This window comes from Syngnathus typhle, linkage group LG1 (assembly GCF_033458585.1).
Source record: "Syngnathus typhle isolate RoL2023-S1 ecotype Sweden linkage group LG1, RoL_Styp_1.0, whole genome shotgun sequence".
Classification (NCBI taxonomy): Eukaryota; Metazoa; Chordata; class Actinopteri; order Syngnathiformes; family Syngnathidae; genus Syngnathus; species Syngnathus typhle.
Window position 1 is genome coordinate 2,381,506 of NC_083738.1, and position 25,949 is coordinate 2,407,454.

A 25,949-nucleotide genomic window follows, 5' to 3' on the forward strand; every position below is an offset into this window, starting at 1 on the left:
ACTGATCATTTGAATCAGGTGTGTTTAACGAGGGAAACTTGGGAAACATGTAGGAATGCGGCCCCCGAGGACTGGAGTTTGAGACCCCTGGGCCACATAGACTCAGTCCGGAAGAAGGCCCAGCAGAGGCTGTACTTCCTGAGACAGCTCAAGAAGTTTAACCTGCCGCGAGAGCTTCTGAAGACCTTCTACACTGCCATCATCCAGGATCGGCCTCCAAACAAGATAAGCACAGACTGCAACGGACCATCAGGACTGCAGAAAAGATAATTGGAATCAACCTCCCATCTATCCAAGACTTATACCTGTCCAGGACCAGGAAACGTGCAAGGAGCATCTCTACAGACCCTTTTACTGTCTGAACTGTCTGAATGCACGCTGGCTCTTATTATTTATTATTTGTTATTACTCTTATTTATTGTTTGTGCCTTTTTGTTTATGTTTTTTACTTTTGCGCTATGCTTGCTGGCTCCGTTATTTATTGTGTTATCTGTTTATTTATTATTTATTCATCACTCTTACTATTGATTGTTAGAATTTTTGCCTTCTTGTTTTATATTGTGTCGCGTACATGTATGTCTATCGTGTTATGTGTCTCGTCACCGTGGGATAGAGAAAAACGTAATTTCGGTCTCTTTGTGTGTTGTGACATGTGGAGAGATTGACAATAAAGCTGACTTTGACTTTGACTTCTCACCCAGGTTGCGGTCTGTTTGAACTACTCCCCTCCGGACGGCGTTATAGAGCTCGGTACGCCAAAACCAGCAGACACAGAGACAGCTTCTTCCCCCAGGCTGTTGCTCTGATGAACTCACACCACTCTTAGAGTCTCAGAGTCATTACTGTGCAATAACATCCTGCTTTCCCCAAAATAAAGTCACATAAAATCAATGCAATAAACCGTTTTTGAATTTGTCTACACTGTTTGTACTATGTGTCCTCTCTGCATCCATTGCAGCCTGGTCATCCTGGATAAGGGACGTTCCCATCTGTGGTCTCCTCAAAGATTCTCATTTCCCCTAGCTGGAGTTTTGAGTTTTTCCTTGCCCTTTTGGAAGTTTAAGATCAGGCGATGTTTGAAAATATTTGCCATTTTTCACATGTCCTGAGTGTTGTTAGTCACCTAAATGTTGAACAGAGGGTGTGATTTACCGAAGTCAAACTCCTGAATCTTCAATACCACTCTGTGGCTCGTGCGGCTTTAGGACTCTCGGACCACTGTCTAGTTGATCTGATCCCGGCCTACAGGCAGAAACTAAAAACGTTTAAGCTTGTGGTGAGGACTGTGAGGAAGTGGACAGTGGAGTCAAGGCAGGACCTCCAAGCCTGCTTTGACAACACCGATTGGGGAGTTTTTGAAACTGCAACTTCAGACCTGCATGAACTCACTGACACGGTCACATCATACATCAGTTTTTGTGAGGATCTGTGTGTGCAGACTAAGACCTTCTGCACGTACAACGACGACAATCCTTGGTTTACACCGAACTCCAGGAGGCTGCGCAAAGTCAAGGAAGAGGCCTACAGGTGCGGCGACTGGGACCTGTTCAAGCCGACCAGAAACACACTGAACCGAGAGGTCAGGAAAGCCAGGAGGTGTTACGGGGAGAGCCTGGAGAGACACCTCTCTGGCAATCTTGATCCCTCAACAGTGTGGAAAGGTCTGCAGAGCATCACAGGCTTCAAGAAACAAACACCCCGTCCTGTGGAGAGCCCAAGGCTTGCTAAACAGGTTCTACTGCAGGTTTGATCAGTCCTCCCACACAACAGGACCTCATGCAGCACAATCTACATACCGTTTTTTTCCGTGTATAGTGCGCCCCCATGTATAATACGCACCCTAAAAATGGCATGCTGATGCTGGAAAAAAGCCTGTACCCATGTATAATACGCACCCAATTTTTATGATTTTTTTTTTTTTTTAAAGTCCCAATGATCGTCACACACGCAGGGAGGCAATGGGTCCCATTTTTATAGTCTTTGGTATGGTCTTAACTAGGCTGGATGTAATTTTTTTTGTTGGCGTTGATTTCTCCGACTGCCCATAAACGCACCACCGCGCTCCGTGCGCGCACGGGAAAGAGGCGTGCGGACGTGAAAAAGGCGGCTCCTTGGAAACCAAAACTTGGTGATTTCAAGTTTCATTACGAGGGACATTTGTCACGTCTCGTCCCCAGTTTTGCTATGTGTCTAGGTTGCTTTCTGTTCCTGTCTTTGGTACCCTGTCTTTTTGTTCCACGACTTTGTCGGTCAGTCCTGTTGTTGGTTTTGTTTTCTAAAAATAATAAATAAATAAAAAAATTTAAAAAAAAGAAAAATTAAAAAAATTTTGTACCCATGTATAATGCGCACCCCAGATTTTAGGACAATAAATTTGTTAAATTTTGCGCACTATACACGGAAAAAAACGGTACTCATCTCCCCTGACAACCGCTCTGTCCACACGTCCATCACCGTTGTCACCCACTCTCTCTCTTGCAGAGGCCGCGCCCGCACTCCAGATCTGCGAGGAGGAAGTGCGCCAGATGTTCCGGAGACAAAAGATCAGGAAGGCACCGGGCCCAGAGGGCGTGTCACCTTTCTGCTTAAAAGTCTGTGCTGAGCAGCTGGCACCCACCTTTGCACGGATCTTCAACCGTACCCTGGAGCTGTGTGAGGTGCCCTCGTGCTTCAAGGGCTCCACCATCGTTCCAGTGGCCAAGAAGCCCGCCATCACAGGTTTGAATGACTATAAACCTGTCGCTCTGACATCTGTGGTCATGAAATCTTTCGAGAGATTAGTGCTGAACCACCTGAAGGATGTCACGGGCCCCCTGCTTGACCTCCTCCAGTTTGCCTACCGGGCAAACAGGTCGGTGGATGATGCGGTCAGCATGGGACTGCACTACATCCTGCACCACCTGGACACCCCAGGAACGTACGCCAGGATCCTGTTTGTGGACTTCAGCTCGGCGTTCAACACCATCGCTCCTGACATCCTCCAACAGACGCTCAGCCAGCTCTCGGTGGCTGCCTCCACCGGTCAGTGGATCACCAGCTTCCTGACCAACAGGAGACAGCGTGTGAGGCTGGGGAGCATCACATCTGACAGCCGGACCACCAATACTGGCGCCCCTCAGGGGTGCATCCTCTCCCCACTGCTCTTTTCTCTCTACACCAACGATTTCTCTTGTGAAGCTCCTGAAGTATGCAGACGACAACACTCTCATCGGACTGATCCAGGACGGTGATGAGACTGCGTACAGACAGGAGGTGGAGCGGCTGGTCCACTGGTGCAGCCAAAACCACCTGGAGCTTAACCCGCTCAAGACCGTGGAGATGACAGTGGACTTCAGGCGAGACCCTTCACACTTCGCAATCCGCAGAAATACTATTCTCTCCACAGACACCTTCAAGTTCCTGGGAACCACAATCTTTTGGGACCTGAAATGGACCGGCCACATAGACTCTGTCCGGAAGAAGTCCCAGCAGAGGGTGTACTTCCTGAGACAGCTCAAGAAGTCCAACCTGCTGCGGGAGCTACTGAAGATCTTCTACACTGCCATCACCCAGTCTGTCCTCTGCACCTCCATCACTGTCTGGTTTGGATCGGCCTCTAAACAAGACAAGCACAGACTGCAACGGCCAATCAGGACTGCAGAAAAGATAACCGGAATCAACCCCCCATCTATCCAAGACTGGTCCCTGTCCAGGGACCGGACAGGTAATATGTCTACAGACTCTTCTCAACCAGGTTGCAGTCTGTTTGAACTACTCCCCTCTGGACAGCGTTATAGAGCTCTGTACGCCAAAACCAGCAGACACAGAGACAGCTTCTTCCCCCAAGCTGTTGCTCTGATGAACTCACACCACTCTTAGAGTCTCAGAGTCATTGCTGTGCAATAACATCCTGCTCTCCACACCTTTTTTGAATTGTCAACACCGTTTGTACTATGTGTCCTCTGCATCCATTGCAGCCTGGTCATCCTGGAAGAGGGACCGTCCCATCTGTGGTCTCTTCTCAAGGTTTCTCATTTCCCCTAGTTGGAGTTTTTCCTTGCCCTCCTGGGAGTTTAAGATGAGGGGATGTTTGAGAATATTTGTCATTTTTCACATGTCCGGAGTGTTGTTAGTCACCTAAATATTTAATAGAGGCTATGATGTACCGAAATCGAATTCCTTGTTTGGCACGCTGAAACATGGCGAATAAAAACTTGAATCTTGAATCTGTTATCTCATGTGCTCGGTGCGGGTGGCGGCGCTGTCATGGGAGATCGAACGCCAAGTGGAAGCCGCATCACGCAATCAACCCGGCCCCAGCAACTGCCCGGAAGGTCGCCTGTTTGTCCCTGAGGGCCTGCGCTCGTCCGTGCTGCAATGGGCACACGACTCACGCCTGGCCTGTCATCCCGGAGCTGCGCGCACGAGGTACGTGGTGGCGCAGCGTTTCTGGATGCCCACCTGACAAGTGGACACCAGCGATTACGTCAGAGCCTGCTCAATATGTAACCGCTGTAAGACCTTCACTCGTCCTCCGGCCGGGCTACTCCAACCCTTGCCCTGGCGTCCCTGGTCTCACCTGTCCATCGACTTTGTCACGGGCCTTCCCCCCTCGGAGGGGAACACGGTGGTCCTCACGGTGGTGGACCGGTTCAGCAAAATGACGCAGTTCATTCCTCTGCCTAAGCTTCCGTCCGCGAAGCAGACTGCGTCCATCATGGTGCGGGAGGGGTTTTGTCACCACGGCCTCCCACAGGACATCATGTCGGACCGTGGCCCGCAGTTCGCGTCCACCTTCTGGGCAGAGTTCTGCCGACTCCTCGACGCTACGGCCAGCCTCTCGTCGGGGTTTCACCTTCAGTCCAACGGTCAAGCGGAGCGTCTGAACCAGGAGCTGGGCAGGTCCCTCCGATGCATGGCTGCCGGGGACCAGCGTGGGTGGGTCCAACAGCTGCTTTGGGTGGAGTATGCCAGCAATTCCCTCCCCAGCTCGGCTACGGGACTGTCGCCCTTCCACTGCGTCTTCGGGTACCAGCCACCCTTGTTCGCCCACCAGGAACGTGACACGGCGTGCCCGTCGGCCCAGGCTTGTGTCCGCCGTTGTCGTCGTGCCTGGGCGAGGGCCCGGACGGCTCTTCTCCACTCTGTTTCAGGCTACGCCCGCCAGGCAAACAAGCACCGGTCGCCGGCCCCGGAGTACAGAGTGGGCCAGCGGGTGTGGCTCTTGACGCAGGATTTGCCGCAGCGAAAGGGATCCCGCAAGCTGGCGCCGCGCTTTGTTGGGCCGTTTCCCATCCAGAATGTGATCAGCCTAGCCAGCCAGTCTCCTCCTTCTGGAGTCCATGAAGGTACACCCCACGTTCCAGGTGTCCCGTGTGCGGCCTGTCTTTGAGAGCGCACTGGCGCCGGCGCCCGTGCCGCCGCCCCAGCTCGTCGAGGGGGGCCCGGCTTACGCCGTCCGCTCCCTGCTCCGATTACGGCGGCGCGGTCGTGGCTTCCAATACCTGGTGGATTGGGAGGGCTATGACGACGCCCATCGCTCCTGGGTCCCGAGCCGCTGGATCCTCGACCGTTCGCTCATCACGGAGTTCCATCGCTGTCACCCGGACCAACCGGGCCCCCGGCGCGGACGGCCGAGGACGGTTGAGGGGCCCAGGGGTAAGGGCCCGAGGCGGCCTTGTCCGCCAGTGCCGGAGTCTTCTGCCCCCGCGTCCGTCGATCCTGCGTCCGACGAGGAATCGGACGTTTCGACGGAGTACTAACCCGCCTGGTCGTCCGGGGGGTTGCCTTCCTCTGCCTTCTGTTTTTTTGTGTGTTTTAGTGCTCTGGGGACGTCGGGAGCCGTCCCTTGTGGGGGGGTTCTGTCACGTACGGGCGCCACCTGTGACAGGACCACGCCCCCCTATCAGCGGAATCGCCGCCACCTGCCACAGCCTCATGGACAGCGCTAGATCAACGCCGCCAGCGCAGACCCGAGTGTCCGTCTGTCCAGTGATATTGTTTCGCCCTCCGGTCCACGACAAACCGAAGTCCGTGAAGAATCGAAGATGCCGCAGAACAGCTTGTTTTTACCAGCCTGATCGCCCGCAATAAAGTCTCTATCGCTACGCACTTGGCTGCACTCTTCATTCCCTTACATTTTTAAGGCACTTTAAATATGAACATTTGTCATAAAACAGAGAGCACTACTATTTGAACTAAACCAAATATTAGTAGCGTAGAGTATGTATAGTGTTACCTACCAACAGGACTCTGGTCAACACAGTCAACAGAAATACTAGAAGACGGCAGGTATAAAAATCCGCTTTTTCCATTTTCTTTAGCAGACATGATTGCATCTCCATACTGAAACAAGCACATCACAAAATACATTACTAATCAAAGAGATTGCCTTGTGTCGACAAGTAAAGAGAGAAAATAGTAAACACTCACTTCTTTAAATATACTTGCCTGATAAAATTTCTGAAGCTCAGCAAGAATATTTGTAGACATGTCATTATTCTCCAGTGAGCTGAAAGCAAACTTATTAAATTGGGTGAAAAGCGAGTCAAAATTCCTGGCCAGTGGAAGAGTGGGGGCAGGAAAATGAAATCCAGCAAGACCTAAAACAAATCACGAATGATTAGAAATCTCAACAGACTTGGAGCAATAGTTGTACTAAGTTCATTTTGTTTTTACTTGTTAATCACTTCACTGGTTCTTTTATCTCAAACAAAATATTTTAGGTTGCATTACCTGACATATTTCGGCTTGTACTTCCGCCTTCATCAGAGTGATGAAGGCGGAAGTACACTCTGATGAAGTTTTAAACTCAAACTGACTTTCAGAAACATTCCTATTCACTAATTGACTATTTAAACACTTTTGTAAACATTTTAAAGTCAAACTGATTTTCAGAAACATTGTTATTTACTAACATAAGGTCAGATGCCATATTCATCAGGTGGTTCCATAACTATGTCCTCACTCTCCGGAATCTCGATTGCAACAAACTCTGCCCTTGTTTTTTTTCCTGGTAGTCGTGTCAGAAAAATAGTGATAGGCAGCTGCTGATATTGCTTTTTTTTCTGGTTTAAGATGCTTTTATACACGTACAGGGCTCCGTTGACTTCATTTTTGAATTGCAATGCACAAATCATCTCTGGGTCCCATTCCTCCATCATCCTCTGAGGATCTTTTGCAGCTTGCGCTATGGTTGCCAGGCATTCAAGTGTTAGACCGACTTCTTCTGGATCATCTTCTTTGCCTTCTGCTTCGTTCTCACTCACTGATCTTGTCACTGCAGTCAGATCTTCATTTGTTTGCGGTTCTCTGTGACAATCGAAGAGCCTGCAAAATCATCCTCGTTCATATCAGAAAAGCCTTCTGCTTTGACTTGCCTTCCCAGCTTTACTACATTACTGATGGCGGAATTTCCTCAAAGGTATCCTTTGTAGTCATGGACCACTTCTGGCCCCAATTTCTTCCAGGCGGGTTTGGAAGTCTCCGTCTTCATGTCACTCAGCACCTTCTCAATTTGCTGGAGACACGTTGCTATATGAAAACTGCAAAGTTAATTTCAGTGATTATGGTTTCAATCAGGTCTTGCATGGTGTGATTGGTGTACAGTGCCTTAAAAGCATGAATAACGCCTTGGTCCATTGGTTGGATGAGGGATCTGAGTCTTGGGGGAAATAATTCAATGCGCACACCTTTGGCACTCAGGTTTTGTGCGTGGCCTCCAGCGTTGTCCATCAGTAGTAGCACATTGAAATTTAGCCCCTTTTCAGCGAGGTAAACCTTGACCTTGGGGGATGAAGCACCTGTGGAACCAATATTTGGGAGAACATTCATGCTTTTGTTCTTGAGGGCTCTTGGGACCTTTGATTTTTAAATTAGCGCTGGCTGTATCATATGGCCAGCAGCATCGCCACACATTAGTAGTGAAGCGATCTTTGGAGGCCTAAAACCCAGGCACTTCGGCCTCTTCCTTCATGATGAACATTCTTAATGGCATCCTATTCCAAAAAAGTCCATTCTCGTCCATGTTGAACACCTGTTCAGGCAAATAGCCTCTTTCTTCAATGATGGACTTAAAAGTCAGATTTTTATACAACTCTGCGCCATCTTTGTCTGCTTTGTTTCTCTATGGAACCGAACACTCTTGAGTTTGAATCTCTTCGTGAACTTTACAAACCAACCCTTGCTCGCAGTGAAAGGAATGTGTTGACTCGCCGAAGTAGATGCCTGTGAAGTTTAAAGTTGAGGGTCGTCAGGGTTAGTATCATAATCGGGAAGTTGGCTGTACAGTTGCCTGGCCTTTTCACGGATGAAGTTCATATCCAAAGGAGTGTTCTTCCCGCAGGAATTTAACCAAAGGCCTAGTGCCGACTCCATCCATACTATGGCCTTATTGCGAGGACTTGCTACCCTTTTTGTCTCCTTATTAAAAGTAATACTTGCAGTTGAACATATTCTTCTTGTCCTTCTTAATATAATGCATGGTTGACTTATTAATGCTATAATCGCAGCCTACCTTCACATACATTTTCCCTTAAGCATGTCGAGAAGTTTCACGTACTCTGCTATTGTAATTATCTTCCTCTTACACTTGCAGTCTCCAGAAGGCGTAGAAGGTGCAAGGCATTTTCACGGCATTGTAGTAGGGCTTCACTAAAAATTATGAAGTAAAAAAAGAACTTCCGTAATGAAGCGCAAGTCTGAGGTGATGCCGATATATTGACGCGAACGGAGTGGAAGCGTTTGTACAGTATGGGAGGCTGAGATGAAGTGTGGTTGTAATCAGCTGCACGGACACAGAAAACTACCGTATGAAGCGCAAGTCTGCCGATATGTTGACGTAAACGGGGTGAAAGAGTAGATACAGTGCGGGGAGGCTGACATAGTGTGGTTAGAACTGCTAAGGCAATCAGCTGCGAGGAGCCCTGTGCTTCAAGTGCTGCAATGCACCAAATACTGGTGTCCTTCTATCGCTGCTCCATAGAAAGCACTTTAACGTACTGTATATGTGTTTGCTACTCCAGCTGCACTGCTGCTCAGAGGAAAAAGCTCCAAGGGGTCATCAACACAGCACAGAAGATCATTGGCTGCCCTCTTCCCACACTGGAAGACCTACACAGAACCCGCTCTCAAAAAAACACAGAACATTCTGAAGGACACTTCCCACCCTGGCCACTCCCTTTTCGAACTGTTGCCATCAGGCAGACGCTATAGATCAATTAGGTCAAGGACTAGCAGATTCGCCAACAGTTTTTACCCTACAGCGGTAGTCACATTGAATGCCGCTAAACGTAAATGATTATGTCTGTGTATGTTCTTCTGTGGGTTTTTAGTAGGGGTGTAAATCGCGGGTTTTCTCACGATACGATATAATATCGATATAAAGAACTACGATACGATATTTGCCGATATCTTAAAGCCTGCTGCGATTCATTCACGATATATCGCGATATAGTGCTCTACGATCGATTTTTTTTTTTTTTAATAAAAAATATAGAACAATATCCTGATTTATAACAATTCATACGCAAAATCAACAAGGTACTGCAAACTCTTTATTTAGGAAATTACAAGAGTATTGTAGTATACAAAGTGCTTATTTTAACACTGAACTTTGATGTCGTGTTTTTTCTTTAAATGTGCGGCGAGATTTGTGCTCCCTGAATATTTGATCACCGCATGGCAGGATTTACAAACTGCACGTGTCTTGTCCGTTGAGCCATCTTTTCTTTGGAATCCATAGTGCTTCCAAACGAATGACTTGAAGCCTAAAGGGGAGCAAATTTCCTCGTCTCTTTGGACACTAGCCATAGCACCAGCCCAGGAGCCGCGTACTAGTTGTCGCCTCCCCTTTCACGCGCGTGCTCTGCTCACAACACAACAACGCCGGGCGCACTGCTCCCGGAGAGAGGAAGCAAGCAACAATGAACTGGATTTCAAAATAAAGTCGCGTCTAATGTTCGAGGTCAAACACGGCGATATAAATCGATGTTTACCTTTAGCATCGATGCCAATAAATCGTAGAGCATTATATCGATTAATCGATGTGTATCGATGTATCGTTACACCCCTAGTTTCTAGGTTGTATTTGTTTATCTTTTTATTCTATTTATTTATTTTGTCAAGCGCTGATCGGTTGGCACTTTTTAAATTTCGTTGTACATGTGACAATGACAAATATCTATTCTATTCTATATATCTGTAAGATTTAGTTTTTTTTGTAAAAACCCACGATGAACCGAGGCCGCAATAGGTGAAGCGCGAAGTAGCATTTAGTGGTTTCCCAGAGTTACTATCTAGTCAGCACTTTCACGAGCCACATTTTCATTTGGCTTCATATGGTTTTAGCTAGATAAAAGAACTATATTTACAACCCTTTCGAATTTAATTGGACATTTTGGAGACTCTAAACGGGACTATTTTATTGCTTAAAGCTACAGGTGGCGCGCTGGGTAGCACGTCCGCCTCACAGTCAGGAGGGTGTGGGTTCGATTCCACCTCCGGCCCTCCCTGTGTGGAGTTTGCATGTTCTCCCCGGGCCCGCGTGGGTTTTCTCCGGGCACTCCGGTTTCCTCCCGCATTCCAAAAGCATGCTTGGTAGGCCGATTGAAGACTCCAAATTGTCCCTAGGTGTGAGTGCGAGTGCGAATGGTTGTTTGTCTCCGTGTGCCCTGCGATTGGCTGGCAACTGGTTCAGGGTGTCCCCCGCCTACTGCCCGATGATGGCTGGGATAGGCTCCAGCACTCCCGCGACCCCCGTGGGGACTAAGCGGTTCAGAAAATGGATGGATGGAAAGCTACAGGTAATGAAGTATGCATCTCCAAGGCCGGTCATCGGCGTCCTCAAACCGATCCGTTCAAGATGGCGCCGCCCTGTGTGCAGCCTGTAGCAACAGCTCTCCCCTCTTTCCCCCCCTTTTCACTTGTATTTATTATTTATAGTTTTCTTTCTAAGTTTTGCTCTCTACTAGGGGGAACCTTGTGCGAGCCTGCACATGTTAAACCTAGTTCGGGAGCTTTTTTGGCCGTAGTCCTTCTTTTTTCGTTACTTTTTCAACCGGCACGTGGTGGTGCATTCAGTGGAGTCGCCGCGAGTCTCATTGTTTACAGCCGAGACCAGCTGCTTGCCGCACGACCCGGATCCTTCTACTTCGCCACGAAACCTAAGGTTCCGGAGGAACTAAGAAGACGGAGGAGAGGCTGTAGAGGATCGGGAAAGAGGAAAAAGCAGCCGTGTTTACCGTCCGTTGTAACGGGAAATGTCCGCTCGCTACACGGGAAGATGGATGAGCTCGCGGCCCTGACACGATTCAACGGACTTTACAGGGACGCGAGTCTGCTGTGTTTTTCTGAATCGTGGCTGACTGACACCATCCCTGACTCCGCTGTTTCTCTACCCGGGTTCAGACTGGAGAGAGCGGATAGGAGCGCAGCTCAGAGCGGTAAGACGAGAGGCGGTGGAATCGCGGTTTACATAAATGAAGCGTGGTGCAAGCAGTCCCATGTTTACGTCAGAGAGAAACACTGCTCCGAGGACATCGAGTTTCTGACTATAAGCATGAGACCTTACTACCTCCCGAGGGAATTTGGACATATTATTCTGGTGTGTGTCTACATTCCCCCGTCTGCAAATGCGGCGCGCGCGCGTGACGTCATTCACAGCGCCGTGTGCAAGCTGCAGACAGACCATCCACGGGCCTTCATTGCAATTACCGGTGATTTCAATCATGCCTCTCTGTCTTCCACGCTGCCCACCTTCACTCAGTACGTAAACTATGCTACCAGGGCCAATAAGATACTGGACCACTTCTATTGCAATGCTGAGGGAGCATTCACAGCCTCTGCCCTCCCCCCACTGGGCCGTTCAGACCACAACCTGGTACTACTCACCTCCCAATACTCACCCAAGGTGAGAAGAGACCCCCCGCAGGTAAAGGAAGTGAGGGTTTGGAGCGAGGAAGCCATCGAGCATCTGAGAAGCTGCCTTGAGTCTACCGACTGGGAAGTTTTCTACAGTGATCATGGCGAGGACATCGACGCCCTCACTGACTGCATCACGGACTATATTAATTTCTGCGTTGAGAGCACAATACCTACTAAGAGGGTGCGTTGCTACTCAAATAACCACCCCTGGATGACCCCGCATCTGAAAGCCCTTATCAACAAGAAGTGGTGGGCTTTTAGACGCGGGGACAGAGAGGAGCAGAAGAGGCTGCAGCATCTGCTCCAGAGGACGATCCGCGAAGCAAAGCGGGACTTCGCTAGGAAGGTGGAGGAGGAACTCGCACAGAAGAACGTGCGGGATGTGTGGCGTGGCCTGAGGACTATGTCTGGTTCTGGACGGAGAGCGTGTGGCAGCATTAACGGGGATCAACGCTGGGCGGATGAGCTTAACCAGCACTTCAACCGTTTTGGCCTGTCCCCACTCCCTCTCACCTCCCTGCCCGCTGCCCCCCCCAGCCTCCCATTGCCTGGATACCTGGATCCACCCCCCCGCCTGCCTCATGGACAATCAACCCACTCCCCCCTGCTTCATGGCCACTTAACACCCTCCCGCCCACTACATGGACAATCACCCATCTCCCCCAATGACTCACCACGGCCTTCAACCTCATCTCAGCCCCCTCCCCTCTCCTTCACTCCTGCTCAGGTGAGGAGAGAGCTGGGGAGGCTGAAACAGAGAAAGGCCCCGGGTCGGGATGGCATCTCCCCCAGGCTGCTACGGACATGTGCTGATGATCTCTGCCATGTTCTATGCCACCTCCTCAACCTGAGCCTCAGCCTGGCGAAGGTGCCTAGCGCATGGAAGACATCCTCCATCGTCCCAGTTCCCAAAACACCGCACGCCAAGGAACCGGCCCACTTCAGACCCGTCGCCCTCACTTCCCACATCATGAAGGTGATGGAACGCCTGGTCCTCAGCCACCTCCGCTCCGTGGTGAGCCCCACTCTGGATCCGCTGCAGTTTGCCTACAAGATCGGCATTGGGGTGGAAGACGCCGTCATCTACCTGCTGCAGCGGACGCTCACCCACCTGGAGTCCGCCGGCAGCGCTGTGAGGGTCATGTTCTTTGACTTCTCCAGTGCCTTCAACACCATCTCGCCGGCCCTGCTACGAGTGAAGCTGCTAGACACTGGAGTGGACCATCACCTCACTGACTGGACCATTGACTACCTCACTAACCGGCCCCAGTACGTGCAACTGCGTGGCTGCCGATCAGAGGTGGTAGTCTGCAGCACTGGAGCACCTCAGGGCACAGTCCTGTCCCCATTTCTTTTCACACTGTACACCTTGGACTTCACGCATAACACTGACATCTGTCATCTCCAGAAGTTCTCCGATGACTCAACCATAGTTGGCTGTATGTCTAAGGGGGGCGAGCTGGAGTACCTGTCGGCCATCAGCGCCTTTGTGGACTGGTGTGAGCACAATCACCTGTGCTTGAACACCAGTAAGACGAAGGAGCTGGTGATTGACTTTAGGAGAGGAGCACCTCCCCACTCACCGGTGAACATCCAGGGTCAGGACATTGAGGTCGTGGACAGTTTCAGGTACCTGGGTGTTCACCTCAACAATAAACTGAACTGGACGGATCACATGAACGCCGTCTACAAGAAGGGACAGAGCCGCCTCCATCTCCTGAGGAGACTCAGCTCCTTTGGAGTGAGCAGGCCTCTGCTAAAAACCTTCTATGACTCAGTGGTAGCCTCTGCTATCCTCTACGCTGTGGTCTGTTGGGCTCCGAGCAGCACAGAGAGGGATAGGAAGAGGCTCAACAAACTGGTTAAGAGGGCCAGCTCTGTGGTGGGCTGCCCTCTTGACACTGTTGAGGAGGTGGGCGAGAGGAGGGTGCTAGCCAGGCTAGCATCCATCAGGAACAACCCCTCTCACCCACTGCATCTGACCTTGGAGAACTTGAGCAGCTCCTTCAGTCAGAGACTCAGACTCCCCCCGTGTAAGAAGGAACGCTACCGCAGCTCCTTCATCCCCACCGCAATCAGGCTGTACAATGACAACCTGTAAACACATCCTTCTGTGCAATACTTTCCCCATAACGTGCAATTCTTCCAATGTGCAATATCCTCTGCCACACAATGCCTAGATCTATTTCACTTCCATAACCTGTGCACTATTTATTTTATTTCTTTTATTAGCATTACTAAACTCATACACTTCATACACTTTACGACACTTTACCACTACATTTTTATCTTCTTCTTTTTGTAAATATTCATAGCTTATATTTTTAGTTTTACTACAATTGTTGTTATTTTTCCATATTTTTCTTTTTATATTGTATTCTATTTTTTTATGCCGGAGGACTACGGTCCAGAAGTCTCTTTTTTGCACCTTTTCCCCCTACTTGTACCTTCCTGTAAATCGGGCTGTTGTTACATGCAGTTTCTCACACGTGAGATTAATAAAGTTCCTCTTATCTTCTCTTATCTTAAACCAGGCGGTCGCCTGTGGCGCCACCTGCTGGAAAGTGTAATTTTTGTCGAAATTGTTTGGTAAAAGTACATTCAAATGGAATTTTTATTTAATTAATGGAATTCTGTGATGAATATTTAGTCTGAAGTCAAGTTCATTTTTGTAGTTGCTGATACTTGAATAGACATATGTAATTGATTCCAGTCTGTTTGTGCTCTTATATACACTGCTCAAAACAATTAAAGAAACACTTTGAAAACACATCAGATTTCAATGGTGAACATTTTCTGGGGGGATATCTATACTGATATGGACAGTTTAATGTCTCAGGAACAAAAGGATGCCACATCTTTTGATGGAAATAAAGGTTTTCATCCTACAGAGAGGGCTCAGTATGTACTACACACCCCAAAAATCAAAGTGAAAAAATGATATGGCAGGCTCATCCGTTTTGCCTAAATTCAATTTCTGCAACTCAAAATTATTTTCAATATCTTGTGTGGCCCCCACGAGCTTGTATGCATGCTTGACAGCGTCGCGGCATGCGCCTAATGAGACGGCGGATGTTGTCTTGTGAGATGTCCTCCCAGATCTGTCTAAGGCAGGGGTGGGCAAACTTTTTGACTCGCGGGCCGAACTGGGTTCTAAATTTGGACCGGAGGGCCGGACCAGGAGCAGATGGACGTAGGCGTTGTGTGAAGTCATATAAGCGACCTGTAAAGGTCATTGCATAAAAGATCTTGGCCTTTAGTAGGTAGTAAAGCATGGATATTCCAAACAATTTTTTTGAAAACAAATGCATTTATTAACAGCATTAAAAAAATAATTCACTAAAAAACTGCTATCAGTGATTCTCATAAAATACGACACTGTTATTATGAATAACAATCTCCATCACTTCAGTGCCTGCAGGTCAGATTAATGAAAGATGTTTATCTTATGAGATCACATCAAACGGCAAACATTCTGACCAAATATATCATCTTGAAGAATCGGTGAAAGCATACATCCAAATAAAGTAATCAAAACAGCAACACGGTGAGGGGTATCTGAAAATCAGAGCAGAGTTTTAACTCGCAAACACCTGGTAACAGAGGTGAGGAAACGGGAAACACCTCCTTAAAGTAAGCCTTAAGAACTTTACAGGTTAAGATTTGTCGCAAATAGGTGGTGCATCAATGTCCTTGACCATCCTGCATTGTTTGAAAATGAGAATGGTCGCTAGTTTCAATTCCTGCTATGTGTACAAATCATATTCAAAATGCATTTTTTTACAATAAACTTGAGAGCCTCCCGTTCATTTTCAGTGGGAACAGTGTTGTTGGTCTCCCTTTTTTGCTAGTGCGTCATAGTCTGGAGTAAAATTTGTTGTGGCAATTCTTAGGCGAGATCCGAGGTGTTGGTCCGTTTACCTTGATCTGTGACGGGTTGATGATGTGGCTGAACGTCACGTCGCGTACGTCGAGCCAAATTGGCCACTCTTTTTTAACATTCGGCACTCACTTCTTTTTTTCGGGCCACTCATTTTAATGGAAGGATTCCAGGGGAAGGTTTGTGGGTGGCTTTAGCGCAAAACTGCATCTGAAAGCTCAGCGCGCGAATTATAAGAATGCTGTCGTCAAAGCCCACGCTCTAAATTCGGGAATGATACGAATAGAGCGAGAGTGCGCCAAGTCCGTACTACTGAGTGCGTACACGCACTTGTGAGTGTGCACCGAGCTTTCTGACACGGCTTCCGGTAGTAAATGCGCAGGCGAGCGCTTCGCCATCTACTGGGAAAACGCAGTCATTGCAGGCAAAATGACCAAAAAAAAAAAAAAGTTTAATAATACAATTTGTTCAGGGTTGGCGGGCCGGATTAATCAGTCCCGTGGGCCGGATGTGGCCCGCGGGCCGTAGTTTGCCCACCCCTGGTCTAAGGGCATCAGTAAGCTCCTGTAAAGTCTGAGGAGCAACCTGGCGGCCTATGATGGACCGAAACATTATGTCCCAGAGGTGTTCTATCGGGCTTAGATCAGGTGATCATGAGGGCCATTCAATTGTGTCAATTCCTTCATCCTCCAGATACTGTCTGCATAGTCTTGCCACAACAGGCCGGGCATTGTTGTGGATCAGGAGGAACCCAGGACCTACTGCACCAACGTAGGGTCTGACCATGGGTGCATGGATTTCATCCCGACACCTAATGGCAGTCAGACTGCCATTCTCTAGCCTGTAGAGGTCTGTTCGTCCCCCCCATGGAAATGCCTCCCCAGACCATCACTGACCCACCACCGAACCGGTCATGCTGAATGATGTTGCAGGCAGTATAGCGCTCTCCTTAGCTTCTACAGACCGTTTCACGTCTATCACAGGTGCTCAGGGTAAACCTGCTCTCATCTGTGAAAAGCACAGGGTGCCAGTGGCGGACTTGCTAATTCTGGTGTTCTATGCCAAATGCCAATCGAGCTTCAGGATGTCGTGCCCTGAGGCCACCCTCGTGAAGTCTGTTTCTGACTGTTTGGGCAGAGACATTCACACCAGTAGCCTGCTGGAGGTCATTCTGTAGGGCTCGGGCAGTGCTCAACCTGTTACTCCTTGCACAAAGCAGCAGATATCGGTCCTGCTGATGGAATGAGGACCGTCTACGGCCCTGCCCAGCTCTCCTAGAGTAACTGCCTGTCTCCTGGAATTTCCATGCTCTGGAGATTGTACTGGGAGACATATCAAATCTTCTTGCAACAGCACACATGGATGTGCCATCCTGGAGAAGTTGGATAATCTGCGCAACTTCAGGACGGTTAAGAAATCGCCTCATGCTCCCAGTCGTGATAATGACTCTAGCTAAAGCCAACACTTGTGGAGAAACAGTTAAAAATGATCAAGAGGGAGGAACTTGAAATGGCCTCCACCTGCAAAACCAGTCCTGTTTTGGGGACCATCTTGTTGCCCCTCTAGTGCACCTGTTGTTAATTTCATCAACACCAATGCAGCTGAAACTGATTAACAATGCGCTCTGCCACGTACCTGACCAAAACCTTATCAGAAAAGTCTAATTGAATTCATGCCACAACCTGATAAAAAATTGTTCCTTTAATTTCTTTTGAGCAGTGTATGCCGAACGGCCTAAACAGTGGCTTTTGTTTCTATCAAATGGTGCCATTTATTTAGGGTAAACAAACGTTTTATGGAGGGGGGGGGGCAATGTTAATGTATAATTTACTTGCACACATTTAACTTCACAATTTACACATTTCCGTTCCTGTTAGTTGAATAAAATATAATGGAAATGAATTCAACACTTGTTTCTGATTACAAAACACTAGTAAAATTTGCATGTGATAAAGTTTTTGTGAGGCAAATGTTGAGAAGCAATGCATCATTTTAAATCAATTAAAGTTGTATCAATAATCACTTCATAATCAATCCGTATCCCCTGAATCGTGATCAAATTGTGAGGGGGCCCAAAGATTCCCACCCCTACTTGATATGCCATGTGTTTTCTCCTAAATGATAGCCAAATTACTGCCACTTCCTTATGCAATCTACCACCCCTCCCCTGCCATCATGAAAAGGGGCTTTCCTTTTAATTTCAGTAGTTTTGTTTAATTTTGAACCAAAATCGCTGAATTTGTATAGTTATTTTAAAACCGAAGACGATTCGCTCGGAGGAGCCAACTTCCTGCTTTGCCTTCTCTGAGGATTGCGGAATCACACGGCTGCCTATGCTGACAAGCTATGCAGTTAGACTGAACTGCTCTATGTCTCTATGTCGCTGTTTAAGTGTTCAAACACCGTGGCTATATTAACTAATTTCCGTAGTTAAGCTGATGTATTGAATATCTAGTGTTTTTTGTCATCTGTCTGTAACGTCATGTTTCTTTAGATGAATAAAACGGCTTTGAAAAGAGACCTTACGGAGGCGACGAAAAAAAAAAAAGGTTCTCCAGCCTTATGGCAGGGGGTGCTAGTGATCTCGGGATGCTTGATGCGCCCACCTGTAGAATAAGTGATCTCCAGTTCAAATTTACAGTGAACAACTGAGGAGCAGTCGTCCATTTATTTCTTCCCGTTTTTACATTTCGTTTTACAATGGAGGATTACATATCCAAACGATTTTCAACTATGTATTTTCGATCGAAGCAGGTCATCAGTAAACGACGACCAACTCCGGTGTTAAAAGGTTTGATTCGGACAACGGGACTTCGGAGCATGTATTTTCAAACGGAGTGGTAGGCACGATCGAAAACAAGTTTTTAATTCCATGTGCTTTACTGAGTGTTTTTGTGTGAAAACTGCTGATATGGGATTTTAATTAAAATACCGTTTTTTTCCGTCTATAATGCGCAAAATTTAACTAATTTATTGTCCTAAAATCTGGGGTGCGCATTATACATGGGTACAATTTTTTTTAATTTTATTTTATATTTTTATTTTTATTTTTTTAAGAAAATCATGGTACAACAAAACCAACAACAGGACTGACCGACAAAGATGTGGAACAAAAAGACAGGGTGACATTACCAAAGACAGGAACAGAAACCAAACAGACATCATGACAGTAACACATGCAATGATCCGACGGTGAGCGAGGGGCAGACAGGACTTAAATACAAAACACGTTACATTGATTGAGGGGCGACGCGAACAGAAACTATGGCAACCTAGACACATAGCAAAACTGGGGACGAGACATGTCAAATCTCCCTCGAAATAAAACTTGAAATCACCTTTCTTCTTGTTTGTTGTCAATCGCGCATCGCATTCAGCCATCCTGCCCGCAACAATTTTACACAGTCAGTAAAATTCATAATTGATGCGATGGTGCAATCCTTGATGGTGTGTCATTGTCAAATATTGTTTGTTTTTTAATCTCCATCGCGGACCGGACGTCATACCGAGGCAGTATAACTGCGCATGCGCACTATGGGTCAGCTGCGCAGAACGGATGCGCAAGACACGTCAGGTATTTACTAATGAGCGAGTCAAAAAGTGCTGCCTCACAAACAAAATGGATGGCACCGAAGATGACATTCTGTGGGAGGATCTGGTTGCACCCCGTGCTATGGAAGTAGAGGAGGAGGAGGAAGATGAGGATTGCGTACTGGATGAGGAGATGTACGCTGATGATCAGAATCAGCTGCAAGCTTTGCAAAACCTCTTCAAAGAGTCAGATTCAGACTCTGACGAGTATTGATTTATGTATTGTTCTCTTCTTGTCATGTTGTGAAAGAATGTGGGTTGAATAAATACCGAAAGAACAATAGTGTGTTTGTACTGTGCTCTGGTCATTTCGTCAAAGAAGGGATAATAGTCCTCTTCTCTTCTTGACTGACAATGAATGTGATAGTTTAATACAATCAGCAAATAACAAAATGCGTATTACAGGTAATATTTTATTTCACAACACTTTGCCTTGTTCCTTTCGTCTCTGCTGCTCACTTAAAACACGCTCCATACGAACGCAATGCTCTCGTATTAGACGCTTGCTCGATCACCTGCTCGTTTGCTGTCACAATGTACCCTACACAAATCCGAAATATTTGTTGCGGGTCCGAGTCACAACGAGGGGCAAGTTTTGGTTTCCAAGGGTGTTTTTATTCCTCTTCAACGTCTCTCCCATACAGAGCCGCCTTTTTCACATGTCCGCACGCCTTTTTCACATGTCCGCACTGATCGCGGTGGTGCCTTTATGGGCAGTCGGAGAAATCAACGACAACAAAAAAAAATACATCCAGCCTATGAAAATGGGACCCATTGCCTCCCTGCGTGTGTGACGATCATTGGGACTTAAAAAAAAAAAAGAAAAAAAAAAGAATTGGGTGCGTATTATACATGGGTACAGGCTTATTTCCAGCATCAACATGCCATTTTTAGGGTGCGTATTATACATGGGGGCGGATTATACACGGAAAAAAACGGTAGTTTATTATTGTTATTTTATTTTTGAATATATTATTAGCCTTTGGGAAAATGTTACTGTTGAAATTTAACTCAGGAGGCTGCACATAAAAAGAGAGGCATGTGGTTTTTATTTAGATTTTATTAAAGAAATGGATGTTTTATTTTATTTGAAATTCTATTTTGCATGCGTGCAATATTTAGTTATACAGTGGAGCCTCGGTTTTCGAACGTCCCGGTTCTCGAACAAATTGGTATTCGAACAAAAAATTCGAGATTTCTTTGCTTCGGATGTCGGACGAAATTTCGGTTGTCGAACCTCGCAAGATGAGCCGAGAGGACCCGCATGCCAACTGACTCCGTTCGTTATTACATTCTCATTACTCTGAGGACTGCATCACTCTAATCATGCCTCCAAAGGAAGCAAGTGGGAGCAGTAAAACCATCCTACAACACAAAGACGCTCTTAAAGCAATGTGACAGTGAGCGCCCGGCGCGCTGCGGTTGCGCGATCGGACCAAATTAAGCTCCCTGCGAACTGAGGTCCACTTAAATTTTGGAAAGTACATCAGGACATTAAAAATATTTTCTAAATTTCAGCGACGACTGTCACAATAATGCGACCAGCGCGGTGCAGTTGCGCGGTCGGCGACGCGCTACGGTTGTGCGTTCGGTGGTGCGATGCGCTGCAGTTGAGCGAACGGACAAAAATGCGCAAATAAAAAAATGCTTAAATTTTTTTTTTTTTTTTCGCTTGAAACGGATGAATTTTTTTCCCATTATTTGTAATGGGAAAACATGATTCGTAATTCAAACAGCCTTCTGGAACGGATTGTGGTCGAAAACCGAGGCTCCACTGTATATTAAACAAAATTAAGCTATTCTTATTCCATATTTGATGAGCAAAACTAATTTGGGTCGATATGAAAAGGTTCATTATTATATGCGGAGAAAGATTTTTTTTCAATAAATATCAATGTTGGCCCGCGACCTCGTCCAAGTTTCAAATTTTGGCCCGCTGTGTGTTTAAGTTTGACACCCCTGGTGTAGACGATGACAGTGACCATTGGTGGACCTGTTTGCGAGTGCAGCTTCAGGGAAATGTCTGGCAAGCAGGACCCACTGTCCTTCTGCTGCTAAAGCAGTGGTTCTTAACCTGGGTTCGGTGAGTCAGTCTCAGGGGTTCGGCAGAGCCTCTTCTGCAGAGGACCGAACACATCCGATTTATCGTGTCATTTCGTGATGACGCATATCTGAAATGGTCTCGCAAAGACAACAGCAGAAGTCATGCTGATTTGCAGGTATGTAATTTGTTTTGAGTTCATGCATTGTGTTGGTTTTGTTCTTTGAAAATGGGGATGTTCATGCACGGCTCATTACGTGCAGCAGTAAAAACATTGATGTCTTAAATTTGAAAAAGAAAAAAATATTTTTCACCAAAGAGGGGTTTGGTCTGTCAGATTGAGTAACCAGGCTGGGCTATAGATGGTGCAAATGTGTAGTAATCGGATTGTTCCCAGGTAATTGGCTTTACTGCAATTGCAAAATGCTACCAAAAGATGGTGCCAAACCTTGACATGAGGACTGTTCTGAATAACACATGGAGACCCACAAGTGTAGACCTATTGTTTTATTTCTTTGCTTGGCTAAAATTTACTTAGTAACATACTACCATGTGTTAAAGTAGGGATGCCCACAACCATGGGTTAGTTATGGTTGTGTGTGATAAGAATTATTGTTAGACAATGTTGTTGGAATGTTAAATCAGTATGATTATTCAACAGTGATGATTTATCTAGAGTTAAGTACATTCTGTTTAAATAAAAACTATGTTATGAGAAACCAATGATTGAGTACTGTATGGTTATTCAACAGTGATGATTTATCAAGAGTTAAGTACAATCTATTTAAGTCAGAAGGATCTTATGTGAAACCAACGATGATTTACATTTATGCATTATTGAAGTTACTGTATTCTTAAATTGTATGTACCGTATTTTTCGGACTAAAAGTCGCTCCGGAATATAGGTCGCATTAGCCATAAAATGCACAATAACGTGAAAAAAAAAACATATATATGTAAGTCGCTCCAGGGTATAAGTCTCATTTTGTGGGAAATTTATTCGACAGAATCCAACACCCCCCTCCGTGAGTCGTCACCTTATCGTGGTGGAGGGGTTTGCGTGCCCCTATGATCCTAGGAGCCATGTTGTCTGGGGCTTCATGCCCCTGGTAGGGTCACCCATGGCAAACGGGTCCTAGGTGAGGGGCCAGACAAAGCACGGCTCACATTACCCCTTGTGATGCAAACAATTATTGAACCACGTTTTCCCTCGCCCGGACGCGGGTCACCGGGGCCCCCCTCTGGAGCCAGGCCTGGAGGCGGGGCTCGAAGGCGAGCGCCTGGTGGCCGGGCCTTCGCCCATGGGGCCCGGCCGGGCTCAGCCCGAAAAGGAAACGTGGGTTCCCCTTCCCATGGGCTCACCACCTGTGGGAGGGGCCAAAGGGGTCGGGTGCATTGCAAGCTGGGCGGCGGCCAAAGGCAGGGACCTTGGCGGTCTGATCCCCGGCTGCAGAAGCTGGCTCTTGGGACATGGAATGTCACCTCTCTGGCTGGAAAGGAACCCGAGCTGGTGTGCGAGGCAGAAAAGTTCCGACTAGATATAGTTGGACATGCCTCCACGCACAGTTTGGGTACAAGCCCTCTCGAGAGGGGCTGGACTCTCTTCCACTCTGGAGTTGCCCACGGTGAGAGGCGTCGAGCAGGTGTGGGTATACTTATTGCCCCCCGGCTGGGCGCCTGCACATTGGGGTTCACCCCGGTGAACGAGAGGGTAGCCTCCCTCCGCCTTCGGGTGGGGGGACGGGTCCTGACTGTTGTTTGTGTCTATGCACCAAACGGCAGTTCAGAGTACCCACCCTTTTTGGAGTCCCTGGAGGAGGTGCTGGAGAGCGCTCCTTCTGGGGACTCCATCGTTTTGGAACGGCCCCCCCGATCTGAACCCGAGCGGTGTTCTATTATTGGACTTCTGTGCTCGACACGGATTTTCTATAATGAACACCATGTTCAAACATAAGGGTGTCCATGTGTGCACTTGGCACCAGGACACCCTAGGCCGCAGTTCGATGATCGACTTTGTAGTCGTGTCATCGGATTTGCGGCCGCATATTTTGGACACTCGGGCGAAGAGAGGGGCGGAGCTGTCAACTGATCACCACCTGGTGGTGGGTTGGCTCCGATGGTGGGGGAAGATGCCGGTCCGACCTGGCAGACCCAAACGTTCTGTGAGGGTCTGCTGGGAACGTCTGGCGGAATCCCCTGTCAGGAAGAGCTTCAACTCCCACCTCCGGCAGAACTTTTCCCACGTCCCGGGGGAGGCGGGGGACATTGAGTCCGAGTGGACCTTGTTCCGCGCCTCCATTGTTGAGGCGGCCGACCGGAGCTGTGGCCGTAAGGTCATTGGTGCCTGTCGTGGCGGCAATCCCCGAACCCGCTGGTGGACACCGGCGGTAAGGGATGCCGTCAAGCTGAAAAAGGAGTCCTATCGGGCCGTTTTGGCCTGCGGGACTCCCGAGGCAGCTGACAGGTACCGGATGGCCAAGCGGAACGCGGCTTCGGCGGTTGCTGAGGCAAAAACCCGGGCGTGGGAGGAGTTTGGCGAGGCCATGGAGAATGACTTCCGGACGGCTTCGAGGAAATTCTGGTCCACCATCCGGCGTCTCAGGAGGGGGAAGCAGTGCAACGTCAACACTGTTTACAGTGGAGATGGCGTGCTGCTGACCTCGACTTGGGACGTCGTGTGTCGGTGGGGAGAATACTTCGAAGACCTCCTCAATTCCACCAACACGCCTTCCATTGTGGAGGCAGGGCCTGGGGACTCTGAGGCGGACTCTCCAATCTCTGGGGTTGAAGTCACTGAGGTAGTTAAAAAACTCCTCGGTGGCAAGGCCCCGGGGGTGGATGAGATCCGCCCGGATTTCTTAAGGGCTCTGGATGCTGTGGGGCTGTCATGGCTGACACGTCTCTACAGCATCGCGTGGACATCGGGGACAGTGCCTCTGGATTGGCAGACTAGGGTGGTGGTTCCCCTCTTTAAGAAGGGGGACCGGAGGGTGTGTTCCAATTACAGGGGAATTACACTCCTCAGCCTCCCTGGTAAGGTCTATTCAGGAGTGCTGGAGAGGAGGGTCCGTCGGGAGGTCGAACCTCGTATTCAGGAGGAACAGTGTGGCTTTCGTCCTGGCCGTGGAACAGTGGACCAGCTCTTCACCCTCAGCAGGATCCTCGAGGGTGCATGGGAGTTCGCCCAACCAGTCCACATGTGTTTTGTGGACTTGGAGAAGGCGTTCGACCATGTCCCTCGGGAGGTCCTGTGGGGGGTGCTTCGGGAGTACGGGGTACCGAGCCAACTGATAAGGGCGGTTCGGTCCCTGTATCACCGATGCTAGAGTTTGGTCCGCATTTCCGGCAGTAAGTCGGATTCGTTCCCAGTGAGGGTTGGACTCCGCCAAGGCTGCCCTTTGTCACCGATTCTGTTTATAATTTTTATGGACAGAATTTCTAGGCGCAGCCGAGGCGTTGAGGGTGTCCGGTTTGGGGACCTCAGCATCGCGTCTCTGCTTTTTGCAGACAACGTGGTGCTGTTGGCTTCTTCAGGCTGTGATCTCCAGCACTCACTGGAGCGGTTTGCAGCCGAGTGCGAAGCGGTTGGGATGAGGGTCAGCACCTCCAAATCCGAGTCCATGGTCCTCGATCGGAAAAGGGTGGAATGCCCTCTCCGGATCGGGGATGAGATCCTGCCCCAAGTGGAGGAGTATCTTGGGGTCTTGTTCACGAGTGAGGGGAGGATGGAGCGCGAGATCGACAGGCGGATCGGTGCAGCGTCGGCAGTAATGCGGACTCTGTACCGATCCGTCGTGGTAAAGAGAGAGCTGAGCCAAAAGGCAAAGCTCTCAATTTACCGGTCGATTTACGTTCCTACCCTCACCTATGGTCACGAGCTATGGGTCGTGACCGAAAGAACGAGATCCCGGATACAAGCGGCCGAAATGAGTTTTCTCCGCAGGATGTCCGGGCTCTCCCTTAGAGATAGGGTGAGAAGTTCGGTCATCCGGGAGAGACTCGGAGTAGAGTCGCTACTCCTCCACGTTGAGAGGAGCCAGATGAGGTGGCTCGGGCATCTCATCAGGATGCCTCCTGGACGCCTCCCTGGGGAGGTGTTCCGGGCATGTCCCACCGGTAGGAGACCCCGGGGACGACCCAGGACGCGCTGGAGAGACTATGTCTCTCAGCTGGCCTGGGAACGCCTTGGGATCCCCCGGGATAAGTTAGATGAAGTGGCTGGGGAGAGGGAAGTCTGGGAGTCCCTCCTGAAGCTGCTGCCCCCGCGACCCGACCCCGGATAAGCGGAAGAAGATGGATGGATGGATGGAAAATCCAACACCAAGCACAGACATGAACGAGCAACAACAGGCTAAACGATAGGTATGCTAACGTGACATAAACACAAACCAAAAGCTGAGAACGGGCCTGACGTAACATTCAGAGTTATTCAATTAACTATTACATAAATAACACGTTTATAAAACCATCTGTGTCACTCCAATTCATTAAATCCATCAAACGTCCTTTATGTCAACAATGGGTGTGTGCCGCTGA

General features: G+C 48.4%; 1 protein-coding gene across 24 annotated transcripts in view; it reads right to left on the reverse strand.

Annotated features, from left to right (window-relative positions):
* The window catches only part of tctn1 (tectonic family member 1), a 196,855-nt gene that overhangs the window by 133,077 nt on the left and 37,829 nt on the right, over positions 1-25,949 (reverse strand). For 22 of the 24 annotated variants that reach the window (XR_009715187.1, XR_009715205.1, XM_061285411.1 and 19 more), the window contains 2 exons: positions 6,430-6,581; positions 6,222-6,324 (listed from right to left, as the gene is read on the reverse strand). The exons of the other annotated variants lie outside the window; for them this stretch is intronic. Coding sequence is in view for 20 of the 22 variants with exons in the window: in XM_061285411.1 (XP_061141395.1) it covers positions 6,222-6,324; positions 6,430-6,581 (255 nt within the window). In the remaining 2 variants the exon portion in view is untranslated. The remainder of the gene's footprint in view (positions 1-6,221; positions 6,325-6,429; positions 6,582-25,949) is intronic. 24 annotated transcript variants of the gene reach the window in all.